The sequence below is a fragment of the Cucurbitaria berberidis genome (genome assembly GCF_010015615.1).
Source record: "Cucurbitaria berberidis CBS 394.84 unplaced genomic scaffold K460scaffold_2, whole genome shotgun sequence".
NCBI classification, from domain to species: Eukaryota; Fungi; Ascomycota; class Dothideomycetes; order Pleosporales; family Cucurbitariaceae; genus Cucurbitaria; species Cucurbitaria berberidis.
In genome coordinates this window covers 5,041,433-5,060,333 of record NW_024468936.1, presented here as the reverse complement: position 1 = coordinate 5,060,333, position 18,901 = coordinate 5,041,433, and the positions used below count along the sequence as shown (strand labels likewise).

Sequence of the window (18,901 nt, the reverse complement as noted above, 5' to 3'; positions counted from 1 at the left end):
TAAAGCATTTAACTTTTCTCGCGCCTCTCACAATCCCGGTACAGCAAACCGCAGTTAAGAGGATTTTCAAAGCGCCTACGCCCTAGTTGAGCTATCGCTGGTTCTGTGAAAGTACTTTAAGTGCGGAAATGTTTGTAATTACATTAATTCTTCTAGGATAGGTTGAGAAGGTCGCTAACCATGGTTCCAAACCTCATTATCGTTCTCCTATGGTACCAAATATCGATTTTCTGATGAGTCTGATGCGAGTTTTGGTTGTACCCAACAGTTGCAAACCGCAGTTTGCGTGGCACCAAGATCGAGACGGCACTCTGGCCTCGTGTCGCCGGAAACCTCATACTTCACACCGCATGCTATCAACATGGACCACGAATTGGTCACTGAAGTCAAGAAATCAATTGCCGACTCGGAACAGCACTCGGCAACGATGGAATCACTCTTGCCACGAAATTGGAGCTTGCGCGGTCCCGCGGATAATTGCGAAACTAGGGCGACACCAGTAGATACCTCAATACAACTCATGTAAACTACCTTTGCAGCATACAGCGTGTTATTAGCAGCATCAGTGTTAGTCCTGAATCATCTGAATGGTATCACAGCTCGCTATCGTCTCCTCGTTCAGTCTTTTCAACTTGGAGCTTGATGGCTACAAAAACTTGTGCATTTTGTTTTGAATTGGAATCAGACAATTTCACCAACAGCGGGGGATTGTATCGGATCTTGGATTTTTTTCATTTTGTAGCAATGATTACATGGGTATACATGTTCCAATGTGGAAAGCGTGAATTGATACTATGTTCCTCTAGCTGTATTCTTAGGTAAAGACATTTTCGCACTGGGATAAAGAAAATCATCTATCAATATGAAAAGTGAATTACGCACATGGCTTTACAGTCACAAGGAGAAATGCAAAGTTAGATTGTAGCGAATGTTTAGTTCGATGCTACGTTGCTCTCTTAGAGCTAAATGCTACCCAAATCCAACCGCAGTCTTTCTCACTTTAGTGCACATTAGACCCTTGCTGCGCTGTTTCCTCGCGGCAACCTTTCCCTGACTGCCGGTGGTGCGCCTTGTGAGCCTTGGTAAGACTGACCACGAATTACACTTCCCCTTCTCGTACCAGGCACGGAACCGTCACCCACAAGCGAGTTTGCCCTGGAACCGTACAGGCCGGGTAGGCTGCTGACTCTTCGACCACCAGTCTCTTCACGGGCAGTATTTAGCTGCTGCGCAAATGGACTCCTCTTCCTCAACTCAGGACCCTTCCAGTAGATGACGTATACGGAAACGACTAGCAGTAGTGAGATAGCGAATAGAATCGTCGAAGCATATGCGAGATGAAACTTGCCGCCACTGCCGCCGATATTTTGGTAGAAGGGCGTAGCCGGCAGGGTTAGCACACCGGCAAGGAAATCTCGGGCCCATCCATTGCCACCAGTTGCTGATGCGGAGTATGGACCGTACGCGCAGATCATGTAGTCGATGGTAGCCATATAAATAGCGTAGTTGGCAATACCAATAATCGCAGATCCAACTAGCGAGCCCATCCAGTGAATTGGTGGGCCAGTCGAGGTCCATGCGAAAATAATCAGCCCAATAGGCAGGCACGGCGCAGTGAACAGCAGCCACCAAAGTCGCGCCTCATAGTTCGCCTGCTCGTCGCCAGGGCGTTCACGTCGAAGCCGATAGTTGCGCTTGATTGCTGGAAAGAACGAGAACCAAGCCAGGAGGTATCCGATGCCGATGGGGATGAACGCTAGACCAATCGAAAATGCTGCGAAATCCCACTGTTTGTATACAAGCGCATACGACTGAAGGAACATGAAGATGATAGCATCTGAGAATCCAGAGAGTAGAGACAAGACAAGCACGATGGGCTCAGTGAGGAACATGCGGAAGGGTCGGGTCCAGGTGATCATGATCTCACGCGCACTGAATCGCTCTTTGAAGGTCTTGAGTTCGTTCGGGCCCCAGATGTTGACAGGTTTGCCGTCCTTGTCCCCTGCGGTGCGTCGCTTCTTGGCAATGCGGTCCATCATGACAGTTGTGCGGGTTTCGGGAACGAGGATGATGTGGGCGAGCTGGACGGCGCAGCCGAAGATGAGCTGGATCCAGATGTTCCATCGCCAGGCTAGGAATTGTTCAACAAAGCCACCGACGATGGGACCGAATATGGAACCACCAACTGATGAGAACACGATAAATGCCTGAATTTGTGAGTTTAGGTTACCAAGTGGAGAAGGAATGTACGTACCACGGCGTATTGCTGATTATCCGGCTCGAAAAGGTCAGCCACAATCGCAAGAGTGACTGAACCACCGGCTGTGGAAATACCACCAAGAGCGCGACACACGATGATTGTCGCAAAGTTGGGCGCAATGCCCACAGGGATCTGCCAAATATTCACAAAGAACATACTGAGCTGGAGGATGGGCCACCTGCCGAGCTCTTCGCTCCAGGGCGCCCACAGCTCGCATCCAAACGCGTACGTGATCAAAAAGATGGCTGCACCGACACGCGCAGCCTGTGCGCTGACACCGAACTCGTGCGATATCCCGGTAACGGCATTGCTGTATAGCGAGGTGTTGAAGTTCATGCTGACTTGCACTAGGAAGATGACACCGAGAATCGACCACTTCTTCCATGTCGGGAAAGAAAAGCCGAGCTCGTCGTAGCAGTCTTCTTCGGTGATTTCGTAGCGGTCGTAGGTGCCGTACTTCTCATAGTGTTTTCTATCGTCCTCGCTCGTTGCAAGGCCCGAGGGGTCCTCAGCGTGGTGTGTATCGTTGTCGGAGGTAGAGGCGTCTTTCTTTTCCGCGTTGACAGCCTCGTTGTTGCGAACGGTGTTCGCATCGTGAATGTCGGGCTTGGGTTCTACCGCAGACGCCATGTTGGCAGAAGCGATGCGCTCGAATGGATTAAAGAAGGCAACACGGAGTGTTCTCCAAAGCTGACCCGCGGGGAAGGGCGGATAAGGATGCTGAAAGGATGCTGATCATCAATGAACGTCACGCCCACGCGCGGGTATGGGCTATCTTATAAACGGAAGCCCAGTGGATGTCGCCAGGCGCACAGTGCGGAATTGCACATATCACAAGGCTTTCTAACCGCGAGACGTCATCTTACAGCTCTTTCTGGCTTGGAGGATTCGACGCTACTGGTGTGATAGTGCTAGAGGACCGTTGCGATTCGTGCCGTAGCCTCTCAGATGAAGCAAGAAAGCTATTATTGTGGGTCGAAGCTAAGCAAATAGCGGGAGACATGCCCGGATGTGGCGCATCCATGGAGCGTTGCCGTGAGGTTGAAGATGGTGCCCTACGTCATGACGCCGTTCTCGTTCTTCAGGACGACTCCCTGTATCCAGTATCACGACGAGCATATCGACCATCTCAACGGATTTGTCGTATGTGAGACCCCCAAGACATTGCCTCGTTCCAAGGCCCTTAAGCCTCAATCAAGGCGTCCACAAGCACCGTCGATCCCGCGTGCCAAGCAGTGCCTCAATTCTTGGTTCGCTTGATCGACTTTGCAAAGCGCCATCGCTGACGTCACTCGCCTTCGCAACAAATCCTTCCCTTTCGCACCCCGTGAGCTTCCCACGGCAGCCAGACTCCTCAAATTCAATACCCGAAAGGCGCGAGTTTTCCTATGCGCCGAGAATGCGGCGACTCGACCATGAAACGGGCGGCGCACGCGATGTCACGATATCGTGGCAGTTAGGCGGTCGGGATACCCCATCCGGTCACTCCAAGACTGCGAAACTGACCCACATGTTACTTCGAGACGCGCCCTGGCCCCGCATAGTGACCAAAAAGGGTTCAAGAGATGCAAGTTTTGATGCCTCAAGAGCGCAGATTTTTTCTCTCGCGCTATTGAGCTCTGGGGACACTAGAAACTACTGCGCAGGCCCTGCGTATGGGAGAAACAACAGAGATGATATCGAGTCGTGGAGAGTAGGAAAAGGTCGAGTCAATGACTCGCTAGACTTCATTTCTCCATTTCAATTCCTCGCTGCTTTTTCGGCAACCGCATCGTAACTGCATCATCTTCTAGCACACATTACAATCCCGTGCCAAAAGCCTGGATTTACAGAGTTCGCTTTGAATAATCGAAACTGCTCCCCCACCCGGTCCTCGCGCCATCTATCACACCCCAGAGGCTTTCTATATTCTTCGAGCGGATGCCATGGACATCCAAATGCGTAGACCTCATTCAAGGTATCACACCATTATTCTCCGACCAAGATTGCCTTTCTCGACACATTTTCTACAATCATCACATCAGGTTGGGATTGACCTGTATTCGGATACAACGCTCACTTCTGTTGAAGGCTGCATTTCCCATTCAATGTTCATAGACTAAATCGCCACGCAGAGTACATTAGTACAGTAGATAACCGACCAAACGAGACTCCCAGAAGCCGGATGTAAAGAGATATAAGCCTTTGACAGCCGCTCGGCGTGCTAAGCTTCGCGGGCCGCTGCAGCCTGTATCCTTCAAGGCACTAGCGCTGCCATTCTCTGCTCATATACTACCTACGGTATTGGAAGGGCAAGAGACCTGGTGCTTGGACAGAGGCAATCAAGAAACTCGGCCGAGCAATGACGATAGATATCTCTACTACCTGCCATTACGCGAAGAGAAATGACAATAGGAGCGTCGCGGTCGGAATGATCAAAACGAGGTGAGAAATGACAGGCGGCCTTTTTAAGTTTTGTCGGGTCACACCATGAGCAACTGCATGTCGTCAAAAATCAGCGATTGGCCTAACAAACCCACTCTTTATTAATCATGAAGCAAAACACTTTAGATACACGCGACACTTTAAAAGGCCCCGGTAGAGGTAGGGGCCATACCAAGACATTTGACGGATAACTGCCGACAACCCCAACAACCACCTGCGGCATTTGACCTGTAGATCTAAGACGATTAAGATGGCTAGTTGATACACACAATTAATTCGCCATATCACCGGATAATCATCCCGGTAATGCTGGCGCAAGTTGATTCGCACCAAACCTGAATCATCCTGTTTCTCTTAATATCTACTCATCGCTTCCCCGCTTTCGAACATGGACGGCACGCGCTTTCTTATCTGGGGTGAACGAGAAAGCTAACAATCCTGATACGGTGATTCCAGAGCATATTCAAACTTAAAAGGATCCAGGGACACGGATACCGTTCCAAGTTTGACTTCCATCTGAAAACCTCTGGATTCCCTACTTTTAATACGCTCAAGATCAAGTCAGCCGGGAAGATGAAGTTTCTCTCCGCCGTTGCGTTCATCGCGCCTGTTCAGGCTGGCCTACGGTTTCCATGCTCGACCTTGACCTTCCAACGCCTTGACCCCGTCGTCGAGCCGGGCTCAAACCCGTCCGCCCATGTTCACCATATCGTCGGTGGAAACGCCTTCAACTCGTCCATGACGGGAGATGTTTCCACGAGAGCTACCTGCACTACTTGCCAAATGTCGGAGGACTTTTCCAACTACTGGACTGCTGTCTTGTACTTCAAGCATCCTACCAACGGCTCCTACCACCGTGTGCCGGTTCTTCCTGTCCAGCCCCTGTTGGGAGGATCAAACGGCGCAGAAGGTGGACTTACAGTCTACTATACCCAGTTCGACTTGATTAAGGACAACCTGAAGCAAAATGCGCCAATTAAAACCTTCCAACCAGTAATCTCACCAGATATTCCAACGTGTTTCATGATTCTGATATTCCATAGGGTTTCCGCATGACGGTGGGCAGCCCAACTGCAAGCTCCCGTCCGCATACCGGCCTACGCTACCAGTGCCTGACAGGCAATAACAGAGGCCCCGAGACGCCCGACTTCCCCACCAAGCCATGCTCAGGCGGTATCTTCGCTACTCAACACTTCCCCGCGTTAGTAAATAACCTTCCCATAGACTACGCTTGCTAATGGGAAGCAGATGCTGGGATGGCAAAAATCTTGATAGCCCCGACCACCAATCTCACATGTACAATACTATCCAGTCAGACGGATTCACGAACGCCCCTGCATGCCCGTCATCTCACCCGGTCCGCACCCCACAAGTAACCTATGAGACTACTTGGGATACGAGCAAGTTCAATAGCATGTGGCCTTCTGGTGCCCCCAATCCTTTTGTGTGGAGCTTCGAGGGCACTAGCGGGTTCGGTACCCACGCTGATTACATGTTTGGCTGGAAGGGCGATGCACTCCAGCGCGCTATGGATAAGTCCGAGTGCCGCTACGATGGCTGCGGTTCTATTACAAAGCAGGCTATGGCCACTGCCAACAAGTGCACCGTCAAGGACATGGTTGGCGAGGAGACTGTAGGATGTATGTTTTGACTCCATCAGACACCAAGAAGATGAATGCTAACGTGTAGTAGGGCTCTCAAAGCTTCCGGGTATGCTATAATTGGGCTAGCTTAGCTAGGGTTCGTTCGTGGTGGGCTTAATGGTGATTCTTTTGCGCAAATTAACGTACACGCTCGTTCGATTGACCTTGTGAGTCTTTTAGTTCAAATTAGATTGGTTACTAGCGAGTACTGTTTATTACACTTCTTTTTATAACTCGCTAGACTATATGTGACGCTTATTATGCTTACCTTTCGCTAACATGAAAGTTGATCCGTGCATGTGTAAAGTAAAAATAGCTTTCTATACTAAGAAGAAGGACGGATAAGACGATACGAGAGTGAGACTACTAGGTATAAGTACTAAGTAACATGTTACTACCTAGGAAGCACTTTTTAGGTAGCGAGGGTAACGTAGCGTGGTACTATCCGTATGTAGCATACTACTAATATTTTCTGTTAGTACGATTAACTGGATATGCATGCATTGTAGTTAAGCTTGGACTAAGTAATACAGATATTGGAAGCTAGCACCTCCCCTATACAAGGTATATAGTATCGCAGCATGCTAACTTATATTCTTAGCTTAATTAGGAATGCAGGGCAAGCGTTTTAGCTGTACTAACCTACAGACTATAGATTTCCCTATTGCTGTTCTTATATACTTCCCTTTTATGCGCAGTCACTCTTATTGCGCACAGATATACTAAGTGTATATTAAGTAATGTGCTGTTCTGCCTTTTAGTTTTTGCGGCAATAGATAACTTTTAAAAGTAAAGCTTCTACAAAAAAAGAATAAGTTATAAAGCTTAGAAGCTATCTGCAAATTATAAAAGCAGTATTATAATAAAATAAATAGTATAGTACTGCAACGCAAAACCTAGTAGCAGAATTATAAAATTAATTTTAGCTATTGTTACAATTACAGTAATACCCTGCCTCTTATAACCTACTTAGGCACAAAAGCACTAGGTAACTTAGCACTTAGCTAAATTATATATATTTTAGTAAGTCCTAGTAGTTATAGCGCGTTTTTAAATTACTAAAACTGTAAGAATTTATAAAACTAGAAGTAGCTAGCTCTAATAGAACGCAGGGTTAGTTCTTAAGGATAAGTATTATATAAATATAAAAAAAATACTAGCTTTTAAAAAGTAGCTTAGTTATAAGTATTATAAAGTAGAACAAAAATTGCTTTTATAATAATATATTACACAGGCAAGTTAGTTGCCCAGTTAAGTTAGTTATAATGCTAAAACTTTACTAAAATTAGTACTATGCACAATAGTATAATACTATAAAAAACTATAATAGTAAATTATAATAAACTAATTTATTTAAAAATTATTTTTACTTTTTGCTTGCATATTTACGCATTATACCTAGCTTTATTATAATATTTATAGCGCTTTTAAAAAAGCTTACCTGCTTTAATATATACCTGCTTTTTTACTTTTTTTTTATTACTACGCGCCTTAAACTTTTTTAAAATTATTAGTTAAAAACTATTTTTTATTATAAAAGTCCCTTTTTTTTATACTTACTTTTTTTTATATAATTTTTATTATATAGCAGCTTTATTAGCTGCTTAAAACTTAGCAATTTTTTTTTATACTAATATAAGCTTATGCGCGATTATAGCTGCACTTTTTAAATTTTTTTTAAAAGCTTTAACTATTAAAATAGAAAAACTATTTAAGTGCTTTTAAATTTTTGTTTTAACTAGTATTAATTAAAATTTAAATTCTAAAGTATTGCTTAGTATTTTTAACTTCTAAGGACTATTTTTAATAGTAAGTAGTAATAAAGTATATAACTAGATATTAAATTTTAATATTACAGTTTTAAAGTTAAAAAAAACTAAACTAGCGCTTTTAAAGCTACTTAAAATATTGCTTTTTATAATAATAGCATTAAAAGCTAGTTTAAAGCATAGTAAAAACTTAATTTTAGTAATATAGTTAATACTATTGCGTATTAGCTTTTTAGCTTAGTATTTATACGCTTTTTTTAAAAGCGCAAAATAATTTATATTAAGTAGCTATAGTAAGTGCGACAAATATAAAAATATATAAAAAATAATAATTTTCTATTCTTTGCAGTACTGCTAGAATTAGATTAATATATAGCTTTTATAACTATTAATAATAAGTAAATAATAAATATTAATAATTTTCTTTTTAATATACTTATTAAAGTGCTTTAACTACTTAAAAGTAAGCTTATTTATTATTTAGCTATTTTTAAAAACTGTAATAATTTAATTATAAAGCAGGCTATTTTTTTTATACTAGGCTAAAAAGTAGTTCTTGCCTGTAAAAATAATAAAAAGTAAAATAGCTTACTTTATTACATTAATATTTTAAATTACTATTATTTATTTTTAATTACTTTATTATACTATCTTTAGCTGTCCTTAATAATTAGTACTTAAAACAATAGTTTTATATAATGTATTACACAGGCGAGTCGGTCGCCTAGTTAAGTTAGTTATAATGCTAAAACTTTACTAAAATTAGTAGTTTTTTACTATTAAACGCGATGCCTTAATATAACAATATACAATTTTTTTAAAAAGAAAACTAAATATAGCTTATAGTTTAAGCTTTAAAATGCAATGTAAATTTTTCTTAATAAAAAGCTGCGCAGATTTACAGCGTCTTTTAAACAATACTTAGTAATTAACTAAAAGGAAAACTTCTATAATATAATACTAGGCCTAACAAAATAAGGCTTTCTTTAATAAAAAAAAAAGTAATTGCCTAGTATATACTTTACTTTAAAAACTAAGGATTTCTGCCCTAACTAGCTGCTATAAATAATATAGCTAATACTTTGCTAGCTAAATATAGGCAACTACTTATTAGCAGGAACTAGGCTAGCACATTTGTTAGACAATATCTATAGCTTAGTACTAAAACTTTTTAAAAGTACAACTACTAAAAAGCCTTATATAAAGATTTTAAGCTTATATAAGGCTAGTTCTAACTTGTAAAAAATATAAAAGCTAAGTATAATATTTAAAATAAAAATATATATAACTTTAATAAAATAAGCTTTATAATAGGCTAGATATTATATAAAATTATTGTTTTAAGTGCTAATTATTAAAAACAGCTAAAGATAGTGCAGCAAAGTAATTAAAAATAAGTAATAGTAATTTAAAGCATTAACATAATAAAGTAAGCTATTTTACTTTTTATTATTTTTACGGGCAAGAACTACTTCTTAGCTTAGTATAAAAAAAATAGCCTGCCCTATAATTAAGTTATTATAGTTTCTAAAAATAGCTAGATAATAAATAAGCTTACTTTTAAGTAGTTAAAGCACTTTAACAAGCATACTAAGGGGAAAGTTATTAGTACTTATTATCTATTTATTATTAACAGTTATAAGAGCTATATATTAGTCTAATTTTAGCAGTACTATAAAGAATAAAAAATTATTACTTTTTATATACCCCTGTATTTGTCGTACCTGCTATAGCTACTTAATATAAATTATTTTGCGCTTTTAAAAAAGGCGTATAAGTACTAAGCTAAAAAGCTAATACATAACAGCATTAACTATATTACTAAAATTAAGTTTTTACTGTGCTTTAAACTAGCTTTTAATGCTGCTATTATAAAAAGCAATATTCTAGGTAGCTTTAAAAGCGCTAGTCTAGTTCTTTTTAACTTTAAAACTATAATATTAAAGCTTAATATTTAGTTGCGTACTCTACTACTACTTACTATTAAAAACAGTCCTTAGGAGTTAAAAATACTAAGCAATACTTTAAAATTTAAGTTTTAATTAATGCTAGTTAAAACAAGAATTTAAAAGTACTTAAATAGTTTTTCTACTTTAATAATTAAGGCTTTTAAAAAAATTTTAAAAAGTGCAGCTATAGTCGCGCACAAATTTATATTAGCGCAGAAAAAAATTGCTAAGCTTTAAACAGCTAATAAAGCTATTATATAATAAAAATTGTATAAAAAAAAGCAAGTATAGAAAAAGGGGACTTTTATAGTAAAAAACAGTTTTTAACTAACAATTTTAAAAGAGTTTAAGGCGCGTAGTAATAAAAAGAAAGTAAAAAAGTAAGTATATACTAAAGCAGGTAAGCTTTCTTAAAGGCGCTATAAATACTATAGTAAAGCTAGGTATAACGCGTAAATATACAAGTAAAAAGTAAAAATAGTTTTTAAATAAATTAGCTTATTATAATTTACTGCTATAGTTTTTTATAGTACTGTACTGTTGTGCATAGTACTAATTTTAGTAGGGTTTTAGTATTATAACTAACTTAACTAGGTAACCGACTCGCCTGTATAATACATTAATATCTAGCCTATTATAAAGCTTGTTTTATTAAAATTATATATATTTTTATTTTAAATACTATATTTAGCTTTTATATTTTCTATAAGTTAGAACTAGCTTTATATAAGCTTAGGATCTTTATATAAAGCTTTTTAATAGTTATACTTTTAAAAAATCTTAGTACTAAGCTATAAATATTATCTAATAAATATACTAGCTTAATTCCTACTAATAAGTAATTGCTTATATTTAGCTAGCAAAATATTAGCTATATTATTTATAGCGGCTAGTTAGGGCAGAAATCTTTAGTTCTTAAAATAGAGTATATACTAAGCAATTACTTTTTTTTTTATTAAAAAAAGCTTTATTTTATTAGGCCTAGTATTATATTATAAAAGCTTTCCTTTTAATTAATTACTAAGTATTATTTAAAAAATGCTATAGATCTGCGCAGCTTTTTATTAAAAAAAATTTACATTGCATTTTAAAGCCTAAATTGCAAGCTGTATTTAATTTTCTTTTTAAAAAAATTATATGTTATTGTGTTAAAATATTACATTTAATAGTAAAAAACTACTAATTTTAGTAAAGTTTTAGCATTGTAACTAATTTAACTAGGCGACTAACTCGCCTGTGTAATACGTTATAAGTAAAATACTTTATTAAGTTAAATATAATATGCTATAAAGGCCTATTGTCTAAATTTATATATTTAGTACTATTTTTAAGTTTTATTGTTAAAGTTTATTTTAAGCATTTTAGTAGTTTAAAAACGCGCTATAATTACTAAAATTTACTAAAATATATATAATTTAGCTAAATACTAAGTTATTTAGTACTTTTATACCTAAATTAATTATAAAAGGCAGAGTATTACTATAATTATAATACTATTTTTTTTTTTTTACTTATATTTTTATAAGTATTGTTTTATTTTTTTATATAGCTAAGTATTATTATTGCCTTGCAGATTATATTAAGTATTTAAGTATTTTTATAATAATTATTTATTTTTTTTATACTAAATAATAGTTATTTTATAAACTATTATTATTATATAAAAAATATATAAATTATATTTATTCTAATACTGCGCAGTACAAGCTAAAAAGCCTACTTTTATTAAATTTTTTAAAAATTAATAAAAAAGTAAAAAAGTTAAAAAAATTTAAAAAAGCTAAAAAAGCGCGTTTGCGCATTAAAAAAGACTTAACTAAAGTAGTTTATTATATACTTAATAAGCGCAAAACAAGCTATTTTATTTTTATAATTAAAAAAAATTGCTTTATTAAAAAAAGCAAAAAATATTTAATAAAAAGTTATTTTTTATAAAAGCTTTTAAAAAGCTTAAAATTTAAAAATTTTTTAATTTTATAATTGCTTTAGCTAATCCTAAAGCGCCTATTAAAGCGGCTACTATTAATTAGTTATTCTTTTAAAATTTTAGTAATACTATGCTAAAAGCTAGCAGCAGTTTATAAAGTTTATTTTTAATTTTTATATATTTTTGCTATTAGAGTACTTTTTCTACTTAACTAAATACTTTATATTATTACTAACCTATTAGTGCTATAAATTTTTTTTAATTTTAAACTTATTTTCTTTTTCTAGTTTAAAGTAGAAAATTGTTTATAGTAGTATTTTTAAATTTATAAATTCTAATATATTTATATAAAATTTAAAGTATATTTTAAAGTTAGCTAGAAAGTTTAAAAAATAGTTTATAAGTTTATTTTTTATTTTAATTAAAAATAGTCTAACCTTAACATAATTAAAGCTTTTATTAAATTTTTTTATTTTTTAATTTTTTATAAAAAAATATATTCTATTTTTTTTTAAGCTAAAGTGCTATTTTTTATTTTTTATTAATATATAAAATGTTTTTTTATTATGCTGCTTAAAGTTCTGTTTAAGCTTATTATAAAATATTTTTAGCTTTTTTATAGTTATTATAGCAGCTTTTATTTTAAAACTAAGGTATATTTTAATAAACAAGTTAAAGTATTACCTATAGTTAGTAAAAAAAAATATTACTTTTATTAATTTAAATAATTTATTATTATAGGCAAGTTGTGCAATTAGTAACAGTAATATTTAATTATTTTAGCTATAATTAATATATATTTATAAATATACTTTTATAATTTAATTTATTTTTTTAATTTGTTTATTAGTCTATAAGTAATAAGCAGTAAAAAGCTTTTTTTTTATTTTTATAAGTACTAATAAGTTTATTTAAAAGTTAAATATAAATAGTAAGTCTTAATTTATAATAATTAATTTAAAAAATTTATATTATTTAATAATTTTATTGCACACAATATAGGCTATTTATATAATAGTAAATTTTTTAATTTAAAATATATATTTTACGGCTTTTGTAAATTAGTTTACTATAATAAAAATTATATTATACCTAATTCCTATAATAAAGTTTATAAAAAGTAATAATTTTATAATAAAATCTATTAAAAAATATTTTTATAATTATTTTAAGATTTTTAGTGCTTGCATTTCTTTATAAAGTATATATATATTATATTTTTTTTTTAGCATACTATACATTATTTAATAAATTATACTACTTTATCTTTTATATTTAAAAAATTATAGTACTATTTAATAAGTTTTATTATTTTTTTTATTCTAGAATAGCTGTAGATAGAGTTATTATAATATTTTTTAATTATAGTTTCCTATAGCTTTTTAAAAATAGCTAGTAATATAGTAAAAAAATTATTAAACAAAATATTTAGTCTAAAAGTTTTATTTAAGTAATATTTAAATATTATATTATTAATTATATTCTTAATTCTTGCAATATCTAGTTATTAGCTAAGTATATTAGCTTATTTATTATTCTTATTAAGAGTATATACTATTTTAAACTTATATTATTTTAATTTTTTTATTTATTTAACTTATTTATAATTAAGCATTTTAATAATAGTAAAATTAATTAAGTTTTTATAATTTATAAAGATTGTAAGTTTTAAGCAGCTTTTAGTATATATTTACTAATATTTTAAAGTATTAATAACTGCTATAAGTTTTTTATTATATATATTATATTATTTTTTTATATTAGTAAACTTTTATAAGTAATATCTAATTAAGTACTATTTATTTTTTTATTTTTATAGTACTACAGCTCCTAAGGCAAAGTTTAAAGCGTCTATTTTAAAATATAATAATTTATTACTTTTAAAAATAATTAATACTAGTATAATAGTGCTTGCTTTTTTAAGTTTTTAAAAAGCTTTTTTAGTATTATAGTTTTATTGCTATTTAACATTTTTCTGCATTAACTTTGTAAACAAAATAGCTTTTTTTAAAATTTTTTATATAAATTAGCAATTAAAATTAATAAATTTTATAAATAACTGTATATTTTTTACTGTTCTAAGTATAAGCTATTTTTTTATAATTTAAATTTTATTTTTGCTTATTTTTATTTTATAAATACTAATTATATATTTTAAAAATTTAACTTTTTTTTTGCTTTATTAGTACTTGTTTAAGTCTACTAGTAGTTTAGTCTATTTTAAAAAAGCTAAGACAGTTTTAATATAGCTAGTATATTTTTGTATATTATTAAAATAAATTAAAATATTATTTAAATAAGTAATAATAAATATATTAAAGTATTTTTTTAGTATATTATTAATAAGTGTTTAGTAAGTTGCTAAAGCATTAGTAAAACTAAATAGTATTACTATATATTTATAGTATCTATAGCGTGTTTAAAATACTATTTTCTATTTTTTACTTTTTTTTATATATATAAAGTTATACGCTTTTTATAAATCTAGCGCTATAAAATTTTTTATATATACTAGCTAATTTTATAGTTCTGCAATATTAGGTAGTAAATATTAATTTTTAATTATTATATTATTAAGCTTGCAGTAATTTATGTAGAATTTTAGTTTATTATTTTTTTTAAATATAAATAATATAAAAAATCTAGCTAGTAACTATAATTTGCATATAAAGCTTTTTTTTATATTAATTTTAATATAATTCTAGAGCGTTTTAAGCTCCTTTTTTAATAGTTTATAAATAAGCTTAAAAGTTAATTGCTTTTTTTCTTATAAAATAATTTTATAATTTTAAAGCTAATATTTAAGTAATATTTTTATATTTATTTTATTTTAAAAAAGTTTAATAAATTTTTTATATTTTTAAAATATTTTTAAAAGTATGCTTTTTTTTTATACTTATACTTTATAGTTTAAGGGCTTAAAAGTACTAGCTAAGTAAGTATTTATTTTTTTTAAAATAATTTTAGTTAAATTAATATTATTTATTATATTTTTATTTATTATTATAGCAAGTAATATAATAGGCAAGCTGCTAGTTGCATTATATTTACAGTATTTAAAACTAATTTTACTTTTTCTTTAATTAATTTTAAAATTATAAGTTTTAAGCTAAAAAAGTTTTAGTATTATATTTTTTCTTACTAGTTTAATAATATTTAAACTAACTTTTTTCTAGTATTATTAAATATAAAGCTTTACTTATTATATTTCTTTTATAATATAAATTTTTTTTAGTATAAGTTTTTTATTTGCTACGCTTAGTAAGTATAAAACTAGTTTTAGTAGTATAGTAAATTTTGCTTGCCTTACTACTTATGCTAAAATATAATTTTATTATAATTTAAAATTTATTAAAGCTTTTATTTAATATTTTTTAAATTTTATTTTAAGCTTAAGGAGTTTTTGTGCGTTAGTAGTATATAATTTTTAATTTATTTATAAAGTAGGTTAAGTTTTATTTAAAAAAAATTTTTTTTATATTTATAAATACTTTTATTAATTATGTATTATAAGCACTTAAAACTTAAATATAGCTACTATAAGTTTATTTAGCAATTACTATTAATAACTATTTTTATTATTATAACTTCTTATAAGTTATGTAAGAAAAAGTTCTATGCTTTTTATTTATTATAAAAATATTTAAAATATTTATTATTTAAGCAGTTAAACTACTACTATTTATAATAAATTTAAGCACTAAAAAAGTATCCTATTTTATTTTTTTTGCTATAATGGTAGACGCAGGTATTATAACTATATACTATTTATAAAAGCAATAAATATTTAAAATTTTTATAATTATATATATAAAGTAAAGTAAAATAATTCCTGCGTATATATTATTATATTTTTTTTTTTACTTTATTTTTTTACTAAGTAGTATATAATTTTTAATTTATTTAATTAAGTTTTTAATTTTTTTTATTATTATTTCTGTAAAACGTATTTTATTATACTAATATTAGTAAAACTTTATATTTTTTTAAGTAAAAAGTTATTTATTTTGCGCTTAGCTATATTATTGCGTTAGCAGCTTTTTCTTGCAGGTTTTATTAATATTAGAATTTTTTAAAAAATTTATAATTAAAAAATCTTATAATTTTGTATATATATTTAAGTAGAAATTTAAGTTTTACTAGTACTAATAGTGCAGGTATAGTAGTTTAATGCTATTATTTAAAATTTTTTTATTTTTTATACTTGCTAAAAGAGGTTTCTTTAAACTCTATTTTAATAGTAAAAATAATTTTTTAATATTTATTGTTTATATTATTGTGTAGTTGTTTAGAAATTATTATATTAATTATTTAAATTATTTTATTTTTTTAGTAATAGTTTTGTGCTATATACCTAATTTTCTAATAATTATAATATATAATATTCTTTTTTTTATGCTTCTGTTTTTTCTTAAAAGCGTTTTTTTATAAATTATTAAATTATATAAGTTTAAAACTTTATAATTTATATATCCCCTATAATAGGTATAATAGTTAGTTAAACTATACTTTTTTAATATTAAGATAATTATATTATATTAGTTAGTTTGCTATTAAAAGTTTTTTATACTTAAATTTTAAACTAAATTTATAAAATTTATTATTAATTTTAATAATTTTCTAAATTAACTAATTTAATATATTAAGTTGTGCGCTAAAGCGCATTAGTTCTTATTTTATAATACTTTTAAGTTTTTAGCAGAATATTTACATTAGCGCTTTATTATTTTATTTAATATTAATAATATATTACTAAAATATATTAGTATAATCTCCCGTAAACTTTTTTTAAGTAAGTATTTAAATAGTGCGCTTTATAATAGTAAGTTTTTTAAATATAAAAAAGTGCTAGCAAAACTAAGTTTTATACTTATTTTAGTTTTTAAATATATAAGTAATGCTAGTATTATTATTATTATTATTATTTATATATTTAACTAAGTACAAGTTGTTCTAGTTAGCAGCTTTTTTTTAAAAATAAGTAAAAGCTAAAAAAACTTAGTTTTTTTTTTCTACTATATTACTAGCAAACTTAAAGTATAGATTTATTTATATTATTTATATTTTAAGCTTTTTTTATTTTTTATAAAATAAGTTTAGCTTAGCAGCTTTACTAATAGTGCTATAAGTTTTTTGTAGTATATTTATTAAAGCGTTGCTTATTTTAAAGTATTTAAAATATAAAAATTTATAAAACTAAAAGTAGCTAGCTCTAATAAAACGTAAAATTAGTTTTTAAAAATAAGTATTATATAAATATAAAAAAAATACTAGCTTTTAAAAAATAGCTTAGTTATAAGTATTATAAAGTAGAACAAAAGTTACTTTTATAATATAAGTAAAATACTTTATTAAGTTAAATATAATATGCTATAAGAGCTTATTGTTTAAATTTATATACTTAGTACTATTTTTAAGTTCTATTATTAAAGTTTATTTTAAGCATTTTAGTAGTTTAAAAATGCGCTGTAACTACTAGGACTTGCTAAAACACATATAACTTAGCTAAGTGCTAAGTTACTTAGTACTTCTGTGCCTAAGTTAGTTGTAAAAAGCAGAGTATTGCTATAATTGTAACAAAAACGCTTAAAACAAACTTTAATAATAAAACTTAAAAATAGTACTAAGTATATAAACTTAAGTAATAGGCCCTTATAGCATATTGTATTTAACTTAATAAAATATTTTATTTATACTATAAAAGTAATTTTTATTTTATTTTTTTAATACTTATAACTAAGCTACTTTTTGCAAGCTAGTATTTTTTTTATATTTATATAATACTTATTTTTAAAAACTAACCTTGCGTTCTATTAAAGCTAGCTACTTTTAATTTTATAAATTTTTATATTTTAAATACTTTAAAATAAGTAATATTTTAATAAATATATTATAAAAAACTTGCAGCGCTACTAATAAAGCTGCTAAACTAGACTTATTTTATAAAAAATAAAAAAAGCTTAAAATATAAATAATATAAATAAATTTGTACTTTAAATTTGCTAATAATATAATAAAAAAAAAAAACTAAGTTTTTTTAGCTTTTACTTATTTTTAAGGAAAAGCTGCTAATTAGAACAACTTATACCTAGTTAAATATATAAATAATAATAATAATAATAATACTAGTATTACTTATATATTTAAAAACTAGAATAAGTATAAATTTTAGCTTTACTAGCACTTTTTATATTTAAAGAACTTACTATTATAAAGCGCACTATTTAGATATTTACTTAAAAAAAGTCTATTAGAAATTACGCTAATATATTCTAGTAGTATACTATTAATACTAAATAAAATAATAAGGCGCTAATATAAATATTCTACTAAAAACTTAAAAATACTATAAAATAAAAACTAATACGCTCTAGCGCATAACTTAATATATTAAATTAATTAATTTAAAAAACTATTAAAATTAATAATAAATTTTATAAGCTTAGCCTAAAGTTTAAGTATAAAATTTTTTTAATAATAAACTAATTAATATAACGCAATTATTTTAATACTAAAAAAGTATAGTTTAACTAATTATTATACTTATTATAAAAAATATATAAATTATAAAGTTTTAAACTTATGCAATTTAACAACTTATAAAAAAATAGCCCTAAAAAAGAATAAAAGTATAAAAAAAAAATATTATATATTATAATTATTAAAAAATTAGGTATATAGTATAAAACTATTACTAAAAAAATAAAGTAACTTAAATAATTAATATAATAATTTCTAAATAACTATACAATAATATAAAAAATAAGTATTAAAAAATTATTTTTATTATTAAAATAAAATTTAAGGAAACTTCTTTTAGTAAGTATAAAAAATAAAAAAACTTTAAGTAATAGTATTAAACTACTATACTTACATTACTAATATTAGTAAAACTTAAGTTTTTACTTAAATATATATATAAAATTATA

General features: G+C 29.5%; 2 protein-coding genes across 2 annotated transcripts; one reads left to right on the top strand and one right to left on the bottom strand.

Moving 5' to 3' along the window:
* Positions 1-779: 779 nt before the first annotated feature.
* K460DRAFT_393781 (MFS general substrate transporter) lies at positions 780-3,012 on the bottom strand. The gene is made up of 2 exons (XM_040935951.1): positions 2,255-3,012; positions 780-2,207 (listed from the first exon to the last, which is right to left on the bottom strand). Exons 1-2 carry the CDS (start codon positions 2,888-2,890, stop codon positions 1,011-1,013), a joined length of 1,833 nt encoding a protein of 610 aa, XP_040791358.1. The 5' UTR covers positions 2,891-3,012; the 3' UTR covers positions 780-1,010.
* Positions 3,013-5,238: 2,226 nt separating this feature from the next.
* K460DRAFT_393780 (uncharacterized protein) lies at positions 5,239-6,937 on the top strand (the record flags this gene model as incomplete). Its single annotated transcript, XM_040935950.1, has 7 exons — positions 5,239-5,677; positions 5,728-5,885; positions 5,933-6,324; positions 6,377-6,394; positions 6,744-6,774; positions 6,861-6,891; positions 6,929-6,937. The coding sequence occupies exons 1-7, from the start codon at positions 5,258-5,260 to the stop codon at positions 6,935-6,937; spliced, it is 1,059 nt and encodes a 352-aa protein (XP_040791357.1). The 5' UTR covers positions 5,239-5,257.
* Positions 6,938-18,901: the final 11,964 nt, after the last annotated feature.

Bases quoted from the DNA above. Each gene is read 5' to 3' on its own strand.
- K460DRAFT_393781 (XM_040935951.1), bottom strand. From the start codon at position 2,890: ATGGCGTCTGCGGTAGAACCCAAGCCCGACATTCACGATGCGAACACC. The intron at 2,208-2,254 runs GTACGTACATTC...TCACAAATTCAG, and splicing joins ATAATCAGCAATACGCCGTG to GCATTTATCGTGTTCTCATC.